The sequence below is a fragment of the Balaenoptera physalus genome (genome assembly GCF_965194825.1).
Source record: "Balaenoptera physalus genome assembly, chromosome: 7".
NCBI lineage: Eukaryota > Metazoa > Chordata > Mammalia > Artiodactyla > Balaenopteridae > Balaenoptera > Balaenoptera physalus.
Genome location: NC_138886.1, coordinates 120,948,109 through 120,971,934, shown reverse-complemented (window position 1 = coordinate 120,971,934; position 23,826 = coordinate 120,948,109). Strand labels below are relative to the sequence as shown.

General features: G+C 39.5%; 1 protein-coding gene across 12 annotated transcripts in view; it reads right to left on the bottom strand.

Moving 5' to 3' along the window:
• Positions 1-23,826, bottom strand: part of NEK1 (NIMA related kinase 1) — a 223,059-nt gene that overhangs the window by 135,477 nt on the left and 63,756 nt on the right. For 11 of the 12 annotated variants that reach the window (XM_082468835.1, XM_082468834.1, XM_082468832.1 and 8 more), the window contains 7 exons: positions 22,464-22,518; positions 20,138-20,338; positions 15,915-15,975; positions 12,809-12,960; positions 657-716; positions 363-422; positions 221-268 (listed from right to left, as the gene is read on the bottom strand). In XM_082468835.1, the coding sequence (XP_082324961.1) occupies positions 221-268; positions 363-422; positions 657-716; positions 12,809-12,960; positions 15,915-15,975; positions 20,138-20,338; positions 22,464-22,518 (637 nt within the window). The remainder of the gene's footprint in view (positions 1-220; positions 269-362; positions 423-656; positions 717-12,808; positions 12,961-15,914; positions 15,976-20,137; positions 20,339-22,463; positions 22,519-23,826) is intronic. The other variant, XM_082468839.1, reaches the window with a different exon arrangement.

Here is a 23,826-nt window from a genome sequence, read left to right as displayed (position 1 = left end):
CACAACTACTGAGCCTGCAGGCCTAGAGCCCGTGCTCCACAGCGGGATAGGCTACTGCGATGGGAAGCAAGTGCACTGCGGCAAGGCGTGGCCCCTGCTTGCCGCAGCTAGAGAGGACCTGTGTGCAGCAACGGGGACCCAACGCAGCCAGGAAAAAAAAAAAAAAGGGGCATGTGTAGGAAGCAGTGTAGCATACCGGGGAAACAGACCATCCTCTTACCCTTTCCTTTTCTTGCCTTTTCATCTGTTCAGCCTTCATTAAACTAATCTGTAACAAGTTTTAAAGACAAACTTTTTAGAACTCTTCAAACTATTATCCTCTCCAACTTGGCAGGGGAAAAAAGTAAGAGCGAAATAACTACCTGATCCTTTTGTTTCCTTTCTTTTTCATTCAATTCCAGCCTTCTCTTCCTTGCTGGTTCCTTAAATAAAAAAAGAACATTTTTTATCAATAATAAATACTACTTCTTCTAGTTTCATCAGTAAAGCTAGCATACCAATGGTAGATGTATGCCCAGGGAGGTTAAAAAACAGAAATAAGTTAGAGGTATTTGAAAGAAATAAGGAGGAAAGGTTTGGAGGTTTTATAAGATTTGTTTCTTTTTTTATAATTATTTTTACAAAGCTTTAAAATAAGCAGACAGATGTCTTTATACCTCAAACAGTTTCCTCCTTTCTTCTCCAGGATTCACTTTCTTCACTGGACTTTGATGGGCCTGGACAAAAAGTAAAACTACAAATTAGATAAGGATTTTGAAAAATTCAAATGCATGGAAATTTAAAACAGGAAAAAATGTAAAGCCAATACTGCCATAACTGTCTTTCAAAATATACTATCCCTGGGGCTTCCCTGGTGGTGCAGTGGTTAAGAATCTGCCTGCCAATGCAGGGGACATGGGTTCGATCCCTGGTCCAGGAAGATCCCACATGCCCGCGGAGAAACTAAGCCCGTGCACCACAACTACTGAGCCTGTGCTCTAGAGCCTGCAAGCCACAGCTACTGAGCCCACGTGCCACAACTATTGAAGCCAACGCGCCTAGAGCCTGTGCTCCGCAACAAGAGAAGCCACCACAATGAGAAGCCTGCACACTGCAACAAAGAGTAGCCCCCGCTCACAGCGATTAGAGAAAGTCCACACGCAGCAATCAGAGAAAGCCCACGCACAGCAATGAAGACACAATGCAGCCAAAAATAAATAAATAAAATAAATAAATTAATTAATTTAAAAAAATTTTTTTAAATAAATAAAAATAAAGTCACCTATAAAAAAGTAGATAAAGGACATACACAGAGGTTAGCAAAAATAAAGGAAACAGCCAGTAACTACCACCCAGGTCAAGGCACAGAATACTGCCAACACGCAGAAGCCCTCCACCACATCCGGACTTTACTAATCACTATCTTGCTTGTCTTTATGGCCTTGCCAATTATGTGTGCCTTCCTAAGCAATACAGTTTAGTTTGCTGTGTTCTGAGTTGTATATTAATGGAATTACACAATATATATTCCTTTGTATCTCACTTCTGTTGCTCAACATTGTTTTCAGAATCGTCCATGTTATTTGTATCTGCATTTGTTTTCTTCATTGATAAGTAATACTCCATTGATGTTGATTCCTTTCTTGCATAGTTACCTTGCACTTTTCTCAGCAGGTCTATTCTAAAGTATTTGAGAATTGGGAGATTGGGATTGACATATATACACTAATGTATAAAATAGATAACTAATAAGAACCTTCTGTATAAAAATAAAATAAGGGCTTCCCTGGTGGCGCAGTGGTTGAGAATCTGCCTGCCAATGCAGGGGACAGGGGTTCAAGCCCTGGTTTGGGAAGATCCCACATGCCGCGGAGCAACTAGGCCCGTGAGCCACAATTACTAAGCCTGTGCGTCTGGAGCCTGTGCTCCGCAACAAGAGAGGCCGCGATAGTGAGAGGCCCGTGCACCATGATGAAGAGTGGCCCCCACTTGCTGCAACGAGAGAAAGCCCTTGCACAGAAACGAAGACCCAACACAACCAAAAATAAATAAATAAATAAGCCTACACCTTTAAAAATAAATAAAGTAAATAAAATTCAAAAAAAAATAAATAAAAAATAAAATAAAATAAAGTATTTGAGGGAGTCTGTCACTATGTCTCTCCATTTCCTTTTCTGGTTATTCATTTTTGCATGCTGAACTTCTATCAGGCCACTTTACTGAATTCATTAATAGTGTTCTGCTGCTTCACTAGGATTTTCTACATAGGGAATCGTATCATCTGTAAATGTCTGTTTTCTCTTCTCTCCCAGTATTTATGTTTCTATTTCTTTCTCTTTTTAATTACATTAGCAAGGCTTTGGAATAACATTAAATAATAGCAATCATTGCAAACATCCTTGTTTTGCTTCTAACTTTAATGTAAATGCTTCCAATTTTTCAGTATTATGTATAATGCTTGACATGGGTTTCTAGTATATATAACTGTGTCATGTTAAGAACTTTCCCCTCTATTTCTTGAATGAAAGAAATTTGGATTTTTAAAATTTATTTATTTATTTATTTATGGCTGCGTTGGGTCTTTGTTGCTGCGTGCGGGCTTTCTTTAGTTGCGGCGAGCGGGAGCTACTCTTCATTGTGGTGCACGGGCTTCTCCTTGAGGTGGCTTCTCCTCTTGTGGAGCACGGGCTCTAGGCACGTGGGCTTCAGTGGTTGTGGCATGTGGGCTCAGTAGTTGTGGTGCACGGGCTCTAGAGTGCAGGCTCAGTAGTCGTGGCGCACGGGCTTAGTTGCTCCACAGCATGTGGGATCTTCCCGGACCAGGGCTGGAACCCGTGTCCCCTGCATTGAGAGGTGGATTCTTAACCACTGCGCCACCAGGGAGGTCACTGGATCTTTTTTAAAAACCACTTTATCGAGGTACGATGGACATACAAAAAGTTGTACATGTTTAATGTATACAACCAAAGAAGTTTATTTTTTTTAAAAAGTGTTAAATTCTACTGAACTTTCACAGTATCTACTGAGATCATTTATGTATGATTTTCTCAACTTACTAATGAAGTGAAATTAACCAGTTTCCTACTGTTGAAGCATCCTTGCATCCCGAAATGTATCCTATTTAATGATTCTTAAATCATTCTTTTGATAAATGATTTGAGTTTTTGAAAAACTTCTTTTAGGATTTCTGCATGTGTGCTCGTAAGTATAACTGATCCATGGATTTCTGTCTTTTTTTATCCTGGGCTAGCTACTTAATTTTGTGAGTAATGTTAAGCCTACTGTATGATCAGTTTTTCAAACCGTTCAAAATACAATTCTATATACCAAAAAAGATTAAAAGTATTTACAGGAAACTCTAGTTATTTATCATGAACCAATTTTAAATTTGTCAGCTACCTTAGGAAAAAATGAATATAAAAAGAAACACTGTACAAAATTATTTATCTATGTTGGGTGTCAACTCAAAGGAAAGCAAATGCTACTTTAAAAAAATTATTTCAGTGGTCATTTACATTATTATTAAAATAATTCAGCATTTGATTATATCATTAAAGTGTCTCCACTAACAATTCCATTTCAATAGCAGCTGTATTTTGGCAAAAGTCAATGTTATGAAATTACTCTCATATACCACTTATTGCTTCAACTTCCTAAATTTTGTAAAATGATCATAACGGATAAGCACTAAAATTCTAAATGCAAATTCAGAATATTACAAAATAAATATGACCCACAATCAATATGAAATTAATATAATTAATTCCAGAAATATATTACCGTTAAGATATTATATAGCTCACAACACATAAAAAAGAACTAGAAAGGCACCAAAAGTTTCCTTTCACTAAAAAAAAAAATTCAAAAAGATATTTAAAGTTTCTGCTTACTTTAGAAAGCAACATGATACATAATTTAAACATAATTTCTTCCTTAGGAAATGCAACTAACTTATTTTAATGAATACATTATTTAATTTGAGCACAATAAAATGATAATATTTAGAATATGTAACATCATCAAATGGGTTGATAAACTATTAAAATGAGAATAATGATTCTCTTATACTGTGTTTTGGCATTTTAATTAAATGACCATCATAAATCAAATCCATCTTATTGACACAGCATGTTTTAACTCAAAGCTACATCATCAATGTGATAAGTGGTATTAAGTCTCGTACCAGGGACTTCCCTGGCAGTCCAGTGGTTAAGGCTCGGCACTTCCACTGCAGGGGGCATGGGTTCGATCCCTGGTCAGGGAACTAACATCTCGCAAGCCGCGCGGTGCAGCCCCCCCCCCCAAAAAAAAAAACAAAACAAAACCTCACACCATGACTAACTAAATAGCAAGTTCACTCCCTGACAAAATGACCCAAGCAGTAGGTTCCCGGAACCATCCCATCTCCTCCTCACTGTATTACTAGATCCTAACTCCTAACCTAACGCTGGCTAGTTATTTTAATTCAACTTTCACTTAAGCTGAACCATGTATCTCACCACCTCACTCCAGGAAAGATACTAGGGTTAATGAGATGACAGTAATACTGAAATATTTCAAGAACAGTAGCTTTCAAACTTTTTGTAAAAGCAACCCACACTAAGAAATATATTTCACATCCAGGCCCAATTAAGATACACACACACACACACACACCCAAGTTCCATTAAATACTTTTACTATGTGTAGCTGAGTCTGTTACTTTCCATTCTATTACTTAAAAAAAAAGTCCCTGCTCTTCACCCACTAAATGGTTTGGCCACCACTAATAGATAGCAACCCCCTCTTTTAAAATAGTCAAGAGAGCGTTCTGGGGGCACTATTACTGAAGTACAAGGAAAAAACAGTTGTATCTAATGTTTTTTATCGCATTACAATCACAAAGTTAACATTTCAAAGTATGTTTTATATATATATATATAGAATTTAAACTAGTGGGGAATGCTACCCAGGAGCTTTGTAAAAATATATTCCTTCCATACAAAAGAGTATTACTTGCCAATAAACAGGAATGAAGTACTGATACATGCTACAACATGGATACATGCTACAACCTTGGAAACACTATACTAAGCAAAAGAAGCCAGTCACAAAAGACCACGTACTGTATGACTCCAGTTACATGAAATGTCCAGCACAAGCAAATCTATACAGAGACAAAAGAAGATTAGCAGCTGCCCAGGGCTAAGGGTTGGGGAAGAACGGGGAGAGAATGCTAATGGGAAAAGGATTTTGTGGGGAGGCAATGAAAATGTTCTAAAGTCGATTGTGGGGATGGTTGCACAACTCTTGCAAATTCATTAGAAACCATTTAAATCCAAACTTTAAAGGGATGAGTTGTACAGTATGTGAGTTATATCTTGATAAAGCTATTTTCAAAAAACACACATCCCCAAGAGCTGCTGAATTATAATTTCTGGACACAGAGCCTTGTGTTCTACATTTTGACAAGTTCCACAGGTGAACCCTTATGTAGCAGGTCTAGCACTGGTCTCCACATTCGTGAACCACGACACCCAACAACTTAAAAATATTAACGTGAGTGATACAGCATCTCACTATACATGACCAGCTTTAAACCAGATTACACAACCGTGTGCAACAAGAGAATGTTTAACTAAGACACCTACGTACTCTTGGGTAAGTCACATGAAAGCAAGAGTTATATTCACGTTTTGGTCCTCCAGATTGCCTCACATATAAGATACTCAAATATTTGTGAAATAAAAATGCCAAGCTGTTCCTCTGAAATCACACAAGTATTTTCAGAACACTATTTCTACACAGAAGAGAAAAATATGGTAACATAAAACATCCATACTAAAAGAAAAGTGTTGTTTTGTTTCTTTGCTAAAGTCAGAACCAAAATACTGAAACATATTCACAGAGCTCCCTCTGGTGGCTTCATAACCACTCCTTTGTTTTAACTGAAGCCTTTTAGAAAACAGCTGTGATTATTAATAGGAACTGGAGCAAAGAAGGTTTTTATGACATGCAGATATTTTTATGATATGCTGAGTAATAAAAACTTAATGTGTATTAGCTTAATTTTCTGCAGTTAAAAAGAGACAGACAGGACTTTCCTGGTGGTGCAGTGGTTAAGAATCCGCCTGCCAATGCAGGGGATACAAGTTCAATCCCTGGTCTGGGAAGATCTAACATGCCGCGGAGCAATTAAGCCCATGCACCACAACTACTGAGCCTGCACTCTAGAGCCCGTGAGCCACAACTACTGAGCCCATGTACCACAACTACTGAGCCTGTGCTCTAGAGCCTGTGAGCCACAACTACTGAGCCCGTGCACCACAACTACTGAAGCCCATGCGCCTAGAGCCCATGCTCCACAACAAGAGAAGCCACCGCAATGAGAAGCCCGCGCACTGCAACCAAGAGTAGCCCCTGCTCCCCGCAACTAGAGAAAGCCCACGCAGCAACTAAGACCCAGTGCAGCCAAAAAATTTTTTTTAAAAAGAGACAGGCACTATCAGTAAGGGGTTATGGTTTTCCTTATAAACTTCTCCTTTTCAAGCTTGATAGAAAGTTAAATTTAAAATTCCAAGAGGCATTACGAATTTGAATCTAAAAGATGCTTCAGATTTTCTGGGGACAAAATATGTCTTTAAAAAAATATATGAGTCATATAAAAAACAAAAAAAAAACTTATTTAAAAAAATCACATTTAAAATAATTTAGACATTTAGTTTTTTTCCTTTAATTCTTTTCATTGTTAGGTTTGAAAAACTTCACGCATGTGTCGTTTCTTTTATTTTTATTTAGTTTTTATTTACCTCAAATTTTTTCTAATTTGTTTTCATCGTGGTAAAACACATATAAAATTTACCATTTTAGAAAACAGTATGGAAGTTCCTTAAAAAACTAAAAATAGAGCTACCATATGATCCAGCAACCCCACTCCTGGGTATATATCCAGAAAAACCAGAAACTCTAATTCGAAAAGAAACATGCACCCCAATGTTCACTGCAGCACTATTCACAATAGCCAAGACATGGAAACAATCCAAGTGCCCATCAACAGACGACTGGCTTAAGAAGATCTGGTACATATATACAATGGAATACTACTCAGCCATAAAAAAGAATGAAATTTGTCATTTGCAGCAACATGGATGGACCTAGAGATTATTATACTAAGTGAAATAAGTCAGACAAAGACAAATACTATAGGATATCACTTATATGTGGAATCTAAAATATAATACAAATGAATGTATATGTAAAACAGAAATAGACTCACAGACACAGAAAACAAACTCATGGTTACCAAAAGGGAGAGGGACAAATTAGGAGTACAGGATTAACAAATAAAAACTACTATACATAAAACAGATAAGCACCACGGATTTACTGTATAGCACAGGAAATTAATACCCAATATCTTGTAATGACCTATAATGGAATATAATCTTCCCCCCCCAATAAACTGAATCACTATGCTGTACATCTGAAACTAACACAATATGATAGATCAACTATACTTCAACTAAAAAAAATTTACCATTTTAACCATTTTTTAGTGTACAATTATGTGGCATTAAGTACATTCACACTGTTGTGCGAAGAAATCTGTCGTGAAATGTTGTTTAAATAAGCTGTATGATTATTTCATGTGCTAATTATTATTTAGTTCTCATTGGTCTGGTCTAGAAAATCATGCCAAATGCCTAAAAACTTTAGGGCAACAACCTTGCCTGAACTCCAAAACTCTTATAACTATCGCCTGAATCATGTACCTGTCACTGACTATTTGATGGGATGATATCTGCTATTCAGGACATTATTAACTGGAATCTGAAAATACCACAGCATGCTGCTCTTGCATACTGAATAAATGATAACTGAAAATGAGGGAAACATTAAGAACACCAACATACTGCTTGATTTGACCAGCCATGTGAAAGAATAAACACTTGGCTACGATCCCGCCCAAGGGTGAGGACCACCTGCTACATCTTCAGTCCAGCCTCACCAAGCGCTCTGATCTCTCCACTTGGTCAGGTGAACACTTGGCCCAGAGGTAAGACAAATGACCTTCTACAAGTCCACCCAAGTATGTATTTGGGTTACAAGAGAAAGTTAAAGGGATCATATTAATTTTTAGTCTCTTCAGTACAACTATCAATAATAATCTTAGCAAACTACTTGTCTTTCTAACTAAAGAAAATAGCTATTGAGTCTATTTTTTTCCTCCTGTGACCTTACAGAGTACAGACACATCCCAGTGTGCTCAGGAGTTGGTCATTATCATTTTTTCTCTCTTGGTTTTGTTTTTCTAATAGTTATCAATTTGCTAAGAACGGTAACAAAATGGCTTCTGCACAGAGTTTTACTAACAACTTTTGGGTGTTATTCATTCTTTTAAAGAATTAACACTTGAGTGACTTGACAAACTCTAAGTTAGTGCTCTCTAATCCACTCCTCACTCACTTATCCAGTCAGTGTTTACTGGGGGCCCCACGGGTTCAGGCACCAGTGAACAACATCACCCCTGCTCTCACAGAGTCACACCTCCACGGAGGAGGCTGGAAACAAGCACATGCAAGAGAAACAGCGGAGGAAAAAGCAGACGGAGCTGTGGGGGTGGGCCAGAAGGGTGGATGGCGCTTCTATCCACAGAGTTGCGAGCACAGCCCGGAAGGAAGGAAGGAAGGAAGAAAACTATGCGAGAGAGAGAGAGTCCTCCAGGAGAAGAGAGGAGCAAGTGCAAGTGCTCTTCTGCAGCCAAGCGCTCGGCATGTCCGAGGACAGCAAGGTTTCACGAGCGCTGCGGGACGGAGACTAGCAAGGAGGGAGCAGAGATGAGACTTGCGGAGGTAACAAGGGCACCTTCTCTGAGCGGGAGGAAAGGCTGCTGGCACCTCCTGAGCAGGAAAGGGCAAGGATCACCCTTCACCATCAGAGCAGCACTGAGGCTGCCGTGTGCGGACAGACGCAGCACGCCGGTCTGAGCGCAGTGAGGCCAGGCCGGGGAGGGTGGGGTGGCCTGGACCAGTGTTTGACAGAGCGGTGAGCAGCAGTCAGACTGCGAACAGAACAGAATCTGCAGGCGGTGGACAGGATGTGACGGTGACGGGGCGTCAGCGGACTTCAGGAGCGTGAGGCAAGACAAGAACGATGAGCCTGGGGACGGCATGGGACCTGGCGTTCAGACCTACACACCCGCGTGCTGGGATGCCTGTCAGACACCCGGTTAGAAATGCGAGGACAGCACGGGTCTGGAGTTCAGGAAAGGAGTCCAGGCTCGAGACGCAGACGTGTCGGTTTACAGGTGCTGCCAGAGAGCGAGGACGGTCCAGGAAGGAGGCGTCCTGAAGCACCTGAGCGTCAGGGGTCAGCGACAGCAGGAGGAACTTGCGCAGGGGGAAGAAGAGCAGGCAGGCAGGGAGGAGGACGGTCAGCAGAGTGTGATATTTGGACTCAAGCGAATAAAAAGTTTAAAAAGAGCAGGTAACCAAGGGAGTCCAAAACCGAGGCAGAGGAAGAAGACACCTGACCCCTGGACGTACCCAACTGGGCTCCCTGAGGTCCTCGCCAGGAGCCGCTCCTGACAGCTGTGACAAAGCAAGAGGAAAGGGGAAGCAAGGAAGCGAAGATGTACAGACAAGGCTGGGGGAAGTTCTGCCGTTAAAGGAGCAGAGATACAGGGCAAGGGCTGGATGCAGGGAGACATGGGAGGGAGGATTTTGTTAAGAAGACTGAAGATACAACATGTTTGTTTGCTAACAGGAATGATTCAGGAGAGAGGAAAGATATGATACAGAAGAGAGGGTGAAGTCCTTTAGTAGGCAGAAATGCTAACAACAGACGGTCCACAAACAGCTGGGTCGGCTCGGGATCAAAACCCAAACAGACCATCAAAGTTAACAGGAAGAAAGGCAGGACGTTTACAAACACGTAGGACCGCCTGGCAGCAGTGCTGCTGAGTGGGGGCAGTTTCCTTCCACTTGCTTCTGCTTTCTCAGTGAAATAGGAAGCAAGGTCATTACCCTGCGGGGAAGAACAAGGAGAAAGGAGGAGATAACCATCTTAGAAAGTGCGAGGGTAGCTGGACTGTGGAAACGTAATAGGGTGGTGGCCGCGGTGCTTGCCTGACGCTGGGGGTTTAAATTTAAAGCGAGACCAGTTAGAACAGCTGCCTGTTTTTCCCACCACATTCCACTGGGGCAAGACAGTCGAGGTTCTGGAAACTATTACAACGAGAGAACATGAAATTAAAGCCGGAGAAAGAAAATAAAAATGAAGACGGGATGGACAATGAAAGAACTAGTTAAGATCCACGGATCCAAACAGAACAAAGAAGTTTTGGTGGCAGAGTCCGCAGGGAATGAGCTGAAAACACAGGAAGTAGTGGTCAGAGAGTGGGGTACTTGTAACTGAGACTACGACATAGATGCTATTATTGATGACAAATGTGATGGCATGGCTACAGGGGAGAGTTCCTAGGTGAGGCAGGAGACACGATCACTGATGAAAGAACCATCAAGAAAACAAGGCCATGCACTACTGCAAGGGTCATCTTCTCAGATACTGAAGTCACCAAGAATCATGACAGTGTGGGGAAGTGTCTAAGATGACCCTCACACGGAGGCGCAGCAGCTGACACGAAGCCTGGCGGAGTGGCTTAGGGAGCAGGGGAGAGTCTGGCCATGACAAGCGAGGGACACACCTCCATCATCCCACCTCTAGGCCCGGCAGGACTGAGGGACCAGAGGGAAAACGGTCCCCAAGAGAGACGCATGACAGTGTGTTCAGGGACAAGCCAGGTTTTAGAGCAAAAGAGGTGAAGACACTCTTGACAAGGTCAGAACACAGGGGATTTTGCTGGTGATGTGCTATCCGAGGCTCTGTGGAAGGGTTCAGGGGTTGGATCGGGGGAGGACCAGAGCCTTAGGGAGCTGAGAGACTGCGAATGAGGGCACCCCGGGGGCGCTGGGTGTCTTGTGGTGACTGAAGAAAAGAGGGCTAAAGGCTATGATGGAATCGCTCCATTTAGGCCTGAATAAACATGGTACCAAAAAACAGAAACACAAACGCGGTGTGCCAGCTGTCACAATGCCCCTCAGCTCGCAGGTCACCCTCCACTGTCCTGCTCGTGACCCTGGAGCTGGACAGGGCAAACCTCAGGCCTGCAGCAGGATGTAAGCGTTGTCCGCAGACCATGTTGGAGGGAGGGACGCTGCACAAGGAAAGGGCTTCTCTTCCTCTTGTCCCTGTGGGTGCAGGACATGCGGTGACACCACCCCTGCAGGCAGAGTACCCCCGGCAGCCTCTCTGCGAGTTGCAGCGGCAGCCTCGAGGCCAGCTGCCCGCCGCACCCGGTGCCCCAGCCGGCAGCCCAGCCCGAAGAGCCCAGCCCGAAGAGCCCAGCAGCGCCCGGCAGGCTCCTCCATGGGCCTCCCAGCACAGTTCACCCTATGAAGGTTCCAGGAGTCTGATCAGCTCCACAGTGGACAGTCTCACGTCTGCCAGCCTCGGCCCTGGCACCTCAGGGAACTCCACTACCCAGGGGTCACCTCCATCCACAGCCAGCAGGCTCTGAGTCTCGGCTTTAAGGGCAGGCGGGGTGATACTCTGGCCTCTGTCTCTCCTATGGGGCCCTGCCTCTGCACCAGGAGCAGTGCCTGCTTCCTGCGTCTGTCTGCTAGGCCTGTATTCTTTAGAGTTCTCTTTACCCCTTAGAAGTCAATTACCTAAAAACAGATAATAATTACTTACACTAAGCTTTCCCCTACCAAATTATTATGTTTTCTGTCTCCTGACTGGATGCTGACTTACACAACTTACTTGAAGACTGCTTTACAGGGATCACGTTGAACTACTTTATCATAGCTTCTACCCAAAGAGACGGACCACCCCTACTAGGAGGTCTGTCTTACAGCATTACACACACCTTTGTAACTACACGTGTGTGTACGTGTATGTATGCATGTGCATATGCAGTGCAAACCGACAGGTTCCATATACCAGAGAACACAGCTAGTGACGTGAAGAAAAATATCAAATTCCTGCAACTAATATTCTGTGTTCTTAGACACAACCCCTAAATGCTACAGGCCTTAATTTTCATCTGAAATATGACAGACTATATGATCATATTCCTCCAGCTCTATGATTTTGATTTATTTATCTCATCGTGAGTTCTTAAATTCAAAATTTCCCCAGATTTTTATGATGTTTATCACAGATATTTACTTATTTTAGGCACAAAGACAAATGGCTCTGCTTAGGTTATTCAAAAATGATTTCATTTATAATGTTACTTTCTTTTTACCGCACCAGCTACTTTACTTAACTAATGATTCTTTTTTTTTTTTTTAATTAATTAATTAATTTATTTATTTTTGCTGTGTTGGGTCTTAGTTTCTGTGCGATAGTTCCTGTGCGAGGGCTTTCTCTAGTTGCGGCAAGCGGGGGCCACTCTTCATCACGGTGCGCGGGCCTCTCACTGTCGCGGCCTCTCTTGTTGCGGAGCACAGGCTCCAGACGCGCAGGCTCAGCAGTTGTGGCTCATGGGCCCAGTCGCTCTGCGGCACGTGGGATCTTCCCAGACCAGGGCCCGAACCCATATCCCCTGCATTGTCAGGCAGACTCTCAACCACTGCGCCACCAGGGAAGCCCCTTAACTAATGTTTCTTTATGACTTCTGTAAGTCTCCCAAGTTTTAGAAGACTGGTGAAGCAGAGAACAAAGTTCTTTAGTAACTTAATAAGAACAATCCTATGAATATCAAGATTAACTGAATTGAGCTACAATAAAATAAGGTCAAACTGAGCATGTTATTAATACACAGTTTGTAGCATGATCATCATACCTGTTTATGTTTTTGGAGTGGTTTCTTTTCATGTAATTTTTTATCTCCATACTTCTTATACGTTAAAGGGACTCCATATTTAGCAGCAGGCTTTGTAATTTTCTGAGCAGACACAACAGAAGCCAAGCTTTGTCCTGAACTTGGTCTTTTAGCTACATGAAAAAAATAGAAAAAAATTATTTTCAGAGTTCTTAATAGGAAGCCCCTAATTTCAAAATTCTTCAAGATGGCCTTGTCCATGTTCACAATCACTGAGATCACTGAATCTGAGACTTTTCATTAAACGTCTCACTCCCTCCTTACCACACGGCAATGCCTCCATTAGGGCTATTCCACACTAAAGCCACTCTTTGAAAGAAGCAAGAAGCTAACTTGTTGAAATTTCTCACATATTGAAATTTCTCACACAGAACAAGCACGTCCCTGAAACTGACTGTGGATGATGACTGCACGTATCTGTGAATATACTAAAAAACACTGACCTGTTGACTTTAAATGGGCAAACTGAATGGTATGCGGATTATATCTCAATAAAGCTGTTAAAAATAAACTTTAAAAAGAACATTCAATGTCTTAGAAATTACTTTTGAAATCAGAATATAAACCTCAAGAGCAACTGTTAAACTTTAATTCCATCACTATGAGCACTTTAGTATTTGCTTCATATAGAGTCTGAGTAATGCCTACACCTACAGACCCACTGAAGAACAGGTACTTAAAAGAATCTCTATAGCTAAGGGTCCCATGAAATGAGTATGTTTATGCACTGCACTGCATAACAGTGCACTGTTATGCACTGGTAGGAATACAAACTGGTCAAACTTTCCAGAGAGCAATCTATATCAAGAACAATGTTATGGGAATTCCCTGGCAGTCCAGTGGTTAGGATTCCACGCTTTCACTGCCAAGGGTGCAGGTTCAGTCCTTGGCTGGGGAACTAAGATCCCACAAGCCGCTCAGTGTGGCCAAAAGAAAAAAAAAAAGAACAACATTTATGAATTGATTTTAAAGAAATAATCAGAGAAACACAAAAATGTATACACAAGGATAAACCCTGCAGCATTCCGTATTAAACTTTTATTGAAGCCCAGACAAGATTCAGTCTTAGAACAATGATAAATTCAAGAAAAATAGACTAAAGTAATGAAAAAGAAAGTCTACACCATACGGCCATCAAAGATACTAAAGGAGGTCAAAGAGTCTCCTCTGCTCAAAGCCTTCCTGGAGCCCCTTCCTCCATGACCCCCTCCCCCTGCTCAGCCCCACTCCTCACTCAGCCTGCCCTCCATCCCAGGGGTGTACCATGTCCTAGAGCCACGTGATCAATCTCTGCCAACAAGCACGCTTCTTCTTTAAGAGGGGAATGGAGAAAAGAATTACCTGGGAGTTCACGAGGAAATACTACCATTAAACTCTGTTCTTCAAAGAATATTTAATTGTATTAGAAAATGATCAACATATAATACTGTGAATTAAAAGAAACGAACCTTTGTTTATAGAACACAACCCCAATTTTCAATCATTATGCATCTCCTATCACGGAAAAAAATATACCAAATATAACAGTCTGTGTTAACATTAGAGTAATTCTTATTTTCTTCTTTTTAATTTTTATAATGAACACATACTGTTCATATAATTTAGTAACCTCTTACAAAAATAAAAATAATATAAGCCATTTGATTGGCAATTTAGAGATTCACAACTAATGTGTGTGGAAGATCTGAGATACAGTGTGGTACAGTAAGTTTTTCCAAACACATACTCCAACTGTATCAGAACAGGAACTAGGAAATGTGAGAAAAAAAATTTCCCCTTTGAAAATTCAACTGTAAGCTCCAATCGGAAGACAGATATACAAAGTCACACCGCTGCAACCTGGCTACATATATTAACATAACGAAAGAAATACTGTGTGTACCAGAAAAGGGGCAAGAGGCACAAACACTCCCCAGAGAAGAGGGAGGCCTACTCGTCTGGCTGCCGAGGTGTCTCATCTCAGAGGCGAGGCTCCCAGTAGGAGGAAGCTTCCTGCCCACGGGGAGGGGCCCACAAGGTAGTGCCTCGCCATTACCCATCTCCTCCACCCAGCTCCGCACACCAGAGTAGAGCAGAGCTCCTGCGCTCTACCTCCCAGGGGGCTCGCCCACCGGGAAGAACGTGCGGACACGGGGATTCCTTCCTGCCTGTGTGACAAGGAGGCTTTTGAGGCAGATGTGACTCCGCGCCAGGAGGGACACGCTGACCCTGCCCTGGGTCTGTCTCATGAACTTGGCTCCAAGCGGAGCTGATCTCCCAGGACTGCCCGTCTCGGCCGGCGCAGAGGATGAGCCCCAGGGTGTGTAAGAAGAGCTAAGCCAGCTGGCCTCCCTGAGGACACACAGTCACACCGCGTCCAGCTGATATGGACTCGCTTTTATGTTACAGGATTTATTTTCTTTAATGTGTTCATACTCAAAATGGAGTAGAACATGCAAAGCATTATGTCTGAAAAACAACACAATCTTCAAATCTTAAACGACTTCCACTGATTTTAGAAACCCATTCTGAAATCATTCCATGCAGAAAAAATATAATTTCCCTCTCACAGAGATACACTTACATACATAAACATAATATATAACCACATTCACAGCCCTACAAATATTGCACCGCTGCTGGCCATATTTAAAAGAAACTCTCTCCTTACTAAGGTGCCTGACTTCACACTGATTTATATTTAAAATACTCTAGAATACTAAATATTTCTCAAAGAAAATTATTTTACATAAATATTAAGTATTTCTCAAAGAAAATTATTTTACATAAAGATTTGCAGTTAACTAGGGCATTTTATAACATTTTGTAACAATGTTCTCAGAATATGAGCTGAACATTTGAATAAGACAGATTTCAAAATAGAATTCATTTAAATAAGGCAGATAATAAATGGAAATTTTGTTATGAATTCATCAGTAAGTGTTGTATATTGCCATATACCATAAAAAATTTAAAGATGCATTTCCTCTGGATTACCCCAACTTATTACATCTACAAATACCTCTAGTATAACTAGTATACTGATTATGGCAAACAGGGGAAAGGATTCATATTAAATTTCATTTACCTGGTATAGGCTGTGCTCCAAACCTGGAAAATGTTTTTAGACAAAATTCTTCTGCAATAAGCTTAAATTGAAAGATGGGGGAAATCGTTAGAAAAAATGTTAAATTACCAAATTAAAAAAAAAACCTAGCCATTAATCAGAACACATTTTTTCCTTTTCAGTCACAATTATGCTGCCAAATAAACTGTACTAAAATCCAAGTTATCCATTCAACAAATTCCTCTCACGCTACCTTCTCCCCAGTCTTACCAATATCTTTTTATTATTTCTCTGGACAAGCTCTCTTCTCGAATTAACAAAACGCACCCCCCAGGCCCCCGCACATTGCCTGCCTGTTCTGCGTCTCGGCGATTTAACAACACTGCCCTCCATCTGCAATAACCTCTGTATTGCGGTGCATCCGTCTCTCTCATCTACTTCAAAACTGCTGAAGAATCACTTCATTTTCCCTCCCCTGGATTAACCTCTCGGTTTTTTCAGCTTTACTCTGAATCTTCTCAGCATCTCCAATGAGTTTTCGATCTTATCAATATATAATTGTAAACACATTACTGGATAAATATTTGAATATTCTTACATAGCTTAAAAGTTATCTCCTTTTACTATTACTACAACACTCCACTATTTATTTTGAGAAGCAGAAATCATTAGTATTTCCTGCAAGTAACTTTCTCTCCCTACTCACTATACTTTTTCTCTCTTTAAATGTAAAACTATGTTAGCAACAATGTAATTGCTAAGTCGATTTAGGCCTGCTTTTTTTCTTACTGGGCAAAGAAGGGAAAGGCAAGTGAATTTTCTTTCCTCGAGAGAACAGAGGGGTGGTGAAGGGAAGATTGCCCACAGTGGAAGGGATCAGAAACTCCAACAGGCAAAAAGCCAGAAGCTGAGATGGTCGCCTTTCCCATCAGGGGTCCCTAGAGCAGCAGTTCTCAAAGCCTCATAATATCAGTGAATCAGCATCACCAGGAACTTATAAAATATGCCAATTCTCAGGCTCCATCTCAGATTTACTGAAATAGAAATAGAGGTGGGATTCAGCAGCGTCCTCCAGGTAATTTTTACCTGCTAAAGTTGGAGAACCACTGCATGAAAAGTCTGCTTCACAGGCAACTGAGAGCCAACTGTGTGAGTGTGTTTTCTCTTCTGAACATGTGTGGTTTTTTTTCCTTTCTTTTTCATGGAAGATGTGCTTTATGATCTCCACCTTGCCCTAAATTTGAGTGTGAGTCTGTCTTTTCCCCTGTGTGAATGCACATGTGAACTGAGAGATGGGACATGTGGAATCCAAGAAGATTCTGGAATTCCGATGTTGTGACGTCCAATATAGTTGCCACTACCAACATGTAGCCATTTGGAGTAAAATTTAAAATAAATAAAATTTAAAATTCAGCTCTTCAGCCACACTAGCCACATTTTAAGCTGGTGGCTATGAGGTTACACATGCAGATATAAAACATCTTCAGCCTCACAGAAAGCACTACAGGACGGCACCTACATTCCTAATGGACCAGAGCTTGTCCACGATCTATCAAGCCACATCCAAGAAGACATCTCCAGGATGTGCTGGACTGAGAACTATGCCCCACGGATCCTGGCTGACGGCACTGACAGAATTCAGGGACTAGAAATTTAAAGACAGTATAGAATATTATAGTGATACTGAAAATAATAGTTCATATGCTGCAGTAAAAGTTCATATTGTTTCAAAGTTAAAGCCTTAAAAAAAAGTATCATAAACTTTGTTGTTAAAGTACCGAACAAGTGATATATAGCAGAAAAATCATAAGAACGAAAGTTTTTCGTGAAGAGTGAAATCTAGGTGGTGTATAAACAGCAACGGGGTACTATGTATTTAGTAAGCATGTGTGTCAAACACTCTGCTAACAGCCATAATCTGCCCTTTTGTCTTTAAATGTTACAGGCTTTGTGTATATCAGGCGTCAATATTTTCTTTTGTAGCTGGCTAATTGAATTCCAGTGCTTCAGCCTTGGGACTGCACGTCCTAACCGCTGGTATGCGGGGGAAAGAAACTCAGCGAGATTAAATGCAGTCATTCTTTCTTCTCCAGTAGTTGCCAAAAAACAATAGTACGCTGCACCATAAATCTGTCCTTGAAAATGTTATTTATAACAAAGGAGTCTTGTAAGACACCCACACTTCAGAGACTGTAGCTATGTCCTATATAAGTGGCCTTTAACCGCCAAATTTTAATTGGCTTTCTTGCTTACTAATGTGTTTTCCTGGATGTAACAGTTAAATCCACATCTCTGTTTTCTAAAGATTGTTTGTTCATATGGATGTTCTGTTAAAAGTCAGAGGATATACACTTCCCTCTCATCTCATGAACACATAAGAGTAATAAAACTATGATTTTGCTAGATATCTGATTTATACAAGAGTATAAATGATCATTGTTGATCATTTAAATCAACAAAGGCCACACAAACTACGGAAAATAATTCCACTTTCAGGTGATCATATTTATATCAATAACTTACACTAATTGACTTGATATAGATTTTTGATAAATCCTGTAAAATTAAAATTCAACACAATAAATATTTATTATGCACCTATATGCAAGTACTAGAGGAGGAATCATGAGTCAATAATCTATTACACATACATGTAAATGCCCACACATCAGTGGTTTCCAATCATTTTCTGTTAGAGAAAAAACAATTACAATCATACGAATTATAAAGATAACATATTTATATTAGCATAATAAAGTGATACACTGATAATATTTAATATATATTGAGTATACTGAGTACTTATTAAGTGTGAGACATCAGGCACTTCACATGCAGAGTCACTTTTGATTCTCACAGCCACCTCATGATGTAGGTACATTTACAATCCCATTGTTCACAGGTGAGGAAAGGGAAGCACAGAAGTGTTCAATAATCTTACTGTCAGAAACCAGAGAAGACAGAGTACAGAAAGACGGGTGTCAGGGCTGGGGAGAGGGGAAGCAGAGTTACTGGTTAATGGGTATAGAGTCTGTTTTCCAGGATGAAAAGAGTTAGACAGATGTGGTGATGGCTGTACAGCGTTATGAATGTAGTTAATACTACTGAATTGCGTACTCAAAACTGGTCACAATAATAAATTTTATGTTATGTCTATTTTACCACAAAAAAAAAACAAACTGGAAAACCAAACGAGAGGAACACAAGAGACAGAGGAGTAACTCTGTGCCGCGGCGACGACGTTAGGGAATATATGCTTGGTCTTCGCTCAGTTCTTGGCACACAGCCCTCAAATCCCTGTGATTCCCTCAGTGGGAAGAGCACAAAAGTGTCTGTTGTTCAAAACAAGCCCCTTTCAAACACACCTGAATTTATGTTAATGAGGTGATATCTGGAAAGCACCTAAGGATGGAGGCTGGTTGCCAGGGAAACCAACCACCTGACTAGAGGGTTAAAACTTTCAATGCCACTCCCCTCCCCTACCCAGGAGAGGAAAGGGGCTGGAGCCAATCACCAAGAGCCAATGACTTAATTGATCATGCCTACTAATGAAGCCTCCATAAAAACCGAAAGGACAGGGCTCAGAGAGCTTCTGAGTTGGTGAACATTCAAAGAGGGACCCCAGTTCCTACACTCGGGACCCTTCCGGACCTCGCCATATGCACCTCTTCACCTGGCTGTTCATCTGTATCCTTTATCCTATGCTTTATAATAAACTGGTGAACGTAAGTAAATGTTTCTCCGAATTCCGTGAGCTGCTCCAGCAAGCATATTAATCAAACCAGAGGAAGGGGTAATGGGAACCTCTGATTTATAAGTCACTCAGAAGCGCAGGTGGCAACCTGTGACTTAAACTGGCTTCTGAAGTGGGGGTGGTCTTGTGGGAGAGACGGAGCCCTTAACCTGTGGGATCTGATGCGATCTCCAGGTACACAGGGTGAGGGCTGACATGAATTCTGCTTGGTATGTAAAAACTGCCACACATTTGGTGATGAGAAGTTCAGAAGTTCAGCAGTAAGTGTTAAGAGGAAACACAGAAGGTACGTTTTCCCTCCTATAGATGCACAGCTCAAAAGCAGACAGCAAGGGGAAGAGCTATGTGAGAACAGAAAGGAAGCTGACGCCAGTGTAAAGGCAAGCAATCCCCCACAGCTGCGATGTGCCCTCCTCCAAAGAGGAGGCCACGTCCTAGCCAAGCACCATAACCCTACTGTTCAATTTAATTATAAAATTAAAAAACATACCTGAGGGGAGAGAAACTTTTCAATGCGTTTGGCTATAAAACCTTTCTCCAATATGGAGTTGACTGATGGTCTATCCCTAGGATTTCTTTTAAATAGTTGAGAGAGCAAACTGCGGAGATCATAAGAATAATGCAAAGACACGGGTGGAAAAGATCCAGATATGATCTTCAGTACCAGGTTTTTCATATTGCCAGCTTCAAACTAAAATCCAGAAAATAAATTAACATATATGAAACACAAGTCGAAAATGTCAGTTTCAACAATGAGAAACAGTGCTTTTCCTAACAATACAGAACAGAATTGCAACCCTCTTCCCAGTTTTAATCAGCACATGCTCTCTAGAGCGAGGTTCACTTGGTTATTTACGAACACATTTGAAAGAGAGTATCAGTCCTCATAAAATGGTACAACTCGCTATAAGATTAATTTTTACTTATTCAAAAAACTAACAGATGGGATATAGGTATCAATTAGAGTAAAGAGTTTATAAAAACATAACAGTAATCAAGATGGTAAAACAAGCAAAGCTGGTAGTCTTCATTTAAGACCTGCCTTCCTGTGCCCCTGCTGTAGCAACTAGAACAAGAAATTAACTACAGAACTAAAACTATTTGGTAAAAATATAATAAATAAAGGTACTAATTAATTTCCTTTTATACACTGCGCATTATTACTTTTAAGTGTGTGATGCTCCCAAAAGCCATGGGATCAGCAATGTGGCAAATATTCCAAAGGGGAATATAAGCCTTATCAATGGGAATATATATTTTAGGATTAAACACAATATAAAGTCTAACTGAAGTGGGGGGAAAAAAGAGGTGGGGCAATTTAAAATCTAAAGATGATTTCATTTTGAAAGTAAAATTAAGCTTTTGACATCTCAGCTAAAATAGTATAGAACAGTTGTACACTATCAATATGTTCTTAATGCACACGTTAAGAAAACAAAACATGCTATAAGTTAGGCACTGGTGATTATATCCAAGTATGAAAGAGTTCTGTTAAATGTGGAATTCTCCTAGCATTTAAAATATGATATTGTTTATTAAGATTTAAGTACAATTCAATCATCTAGAAATATTTATATACCTAAGAAGGAATCCTAAATGCAGAATTGGTCATTATTCTTTCATTACAATGAAGTTTTGTTTATCTCTCAACTGATAAGCTCTTCATAAATAGACGTTAATGAATTACTTAATTTTATGTGTCCACTTAAGGGTAAACAATTCCAAAATACAGAAACAATGGTGACAGAACAATGTACTGTAAATGAAAAGACTTTCTAAAAATATGCAGATTTAGACCTACATGACTGTGTGTCACAGAAAAACTGACCAATTCCTTAAAGTACAGATCTAATATCCACCAGGCCATATCACTTTGGCAGTCTATGCTTTTTTCCTTCAGAAAAATAAAATCTTAAGGGAATACAGTAGAAGAGTATGCAACTATGAATAAACACAACAAAGAAAAATACTCCCCAAATAATATCAGGCAATAAAAACAAACTATAAAGATGCTTATACCACATAACCAAACTCTTGAGGGAAAAAAACCAAAAACTCATTTTATAAATTATTCTAGAAGTCTAGAAGGAAACAACAAAATATTACAAGTAGTCATTATTGGCTGGAAGAATTGCTTTTGATATTTATTCACTTACTTATATTTTAATCTCTTCCCTTAAGTTTTCTGTAATGAAAATATATTATTGCTTAATCAGTGGGGGAAGCATTTTTAAAAAGATTTTAAAATGGAAAGTGATTAAAATTCAACCTATTTTGGACAAGAACTCCCCCTTTTTGGTGAATTATGTGTCATCTCAAAAGAATCTCAACAGTGAAAATTTTAAATACTTTGAATTAAAGATTATTTAAATTGATAAAATCCCCCCTCAACGAATATGCTGAGATATGTTCTTTAGATAATTTCAATTCCAAACTCAAATAATTTGGATGCTTTGAGAAAAAATGCTAAAATGAAATTAATAAAGTTTGTTAAGCTGAAATACCAAATTCATATGTGAATTTAACATTAAAAAGACAGCAAATTTATTTGTCTTTAGAAATAATTTTCTGGAATAAAGTATGATATATGTATTATAATAACATATATAATATGTATATGTAATATATGCATACATATTAAGGGAAAATTGATTTAAATTTATACCTCAGAAAAGACGAGAAATTTATAAACCGACAGAGAAGAATTTCTAGCACAAGAGGGTCATCTGAAAGATGGCATATGATTTTTTTAAATCAGAAACATTATACATACTTTTTGACATAATTTTTAAAGTATCTCAGAAACTTCTACTTACTGCATGTTTAAGTGTGCACATCTCATAAAGGACACACCCCAGAGCCCAAATGTCACTAGAAAAGAGAAAAACGAGAGATATTCTCTAAATATCAGAATTTACTTTAAAAGGTTTTTTAAGTTAAAGGAGACAAAAGCAGCATGAAAATGCTTTGCAAAAATATGTGTTCCATAAAACATGACCTTTCAAACTTAAAATTTCAACCATAACCAAATGACAAAAGCAGCTATCCCAGATTAGAAAAATAACAGTTGCCCAAGTAATTACTTTAAAAGTTTCATTAAAGAAATCTTTAAAAGGACTAAAATCAGTAAATTTCATGGATGCTTCATTTAGTTTTTTTATTTTGCATAAATCAAAATGTTTCGTTCAATTATTTGCAAAATACCACAATTTCTTAAATACTATAAAAGCAAAATACTGCTTTAATGAAGAAGAAAATATTAATTTACTAAAATTAAATCTGAAACAAATCTGTGACAGCCAACTAAAATATGTTAAGTACATTAATTTATTTTCTCCTAATTTAAAGACTTAGTTACACTGTCTTCTTTATCCATACTCCCTTCCGCTCTTTTATCTTAAACAGATAGTTCTGTAACTAAAAGACTACTTCTATTTTTAAAAGGAAAAAACCCCCCACAATTTAGAGCTACAGTGGTCCTTGGAAGTAAAAAAAAAAACCACTGCTCCTGAAAGTTGAACTTATTGGAAAAGAATAAAGCCCATTATTGAAATCCAAAAGTTATCTTTACCCAAACTCTCACAAAAATCTACAAATATAAACTTGTAACCTCCAAAATCTGTTTAATTTTAAGATTCAACTAAGAAAAAAATGTAAATGTAATTAAGCTTTTAGTAACTTGTACATGTTACAAACTAAAAGCTATAAACAAAAACATTAAACTAATGATCTTATCAATAAAATACTTTAAAATACATTTGGGAAAATATGAATTTCAAAGTATAATTGATGATGTTCATCCATTACATTTTTAAAGCATTTTCCCCACAAAACCAATTTTACATAAAATTCTCCAAGGCATGATTAAATCCGTTCCAAATTTAAAGACTAATATTTTCACAGTTGAGTTATCCACAAGACACAGAAACAGCATTAAAATGTAAAATTACTTTAGCTCAAAGGAAATACTACTATCTTTTAGAATATCTACTAATAATACACTGCATGGACTTGACTGATCATTGTAATTTAAACTGATCTTAAATACATTCCTCGGACGATGTTCTCAGACCTTCTGCTCAAGTCTGAAACACAGCTTCCTCTCTACCCTCAAAAAAAAAAAAAGGGGGGGGGGGCAGGGGGATAGCAACCACGAATACATGCATTACTGCCAGCTAC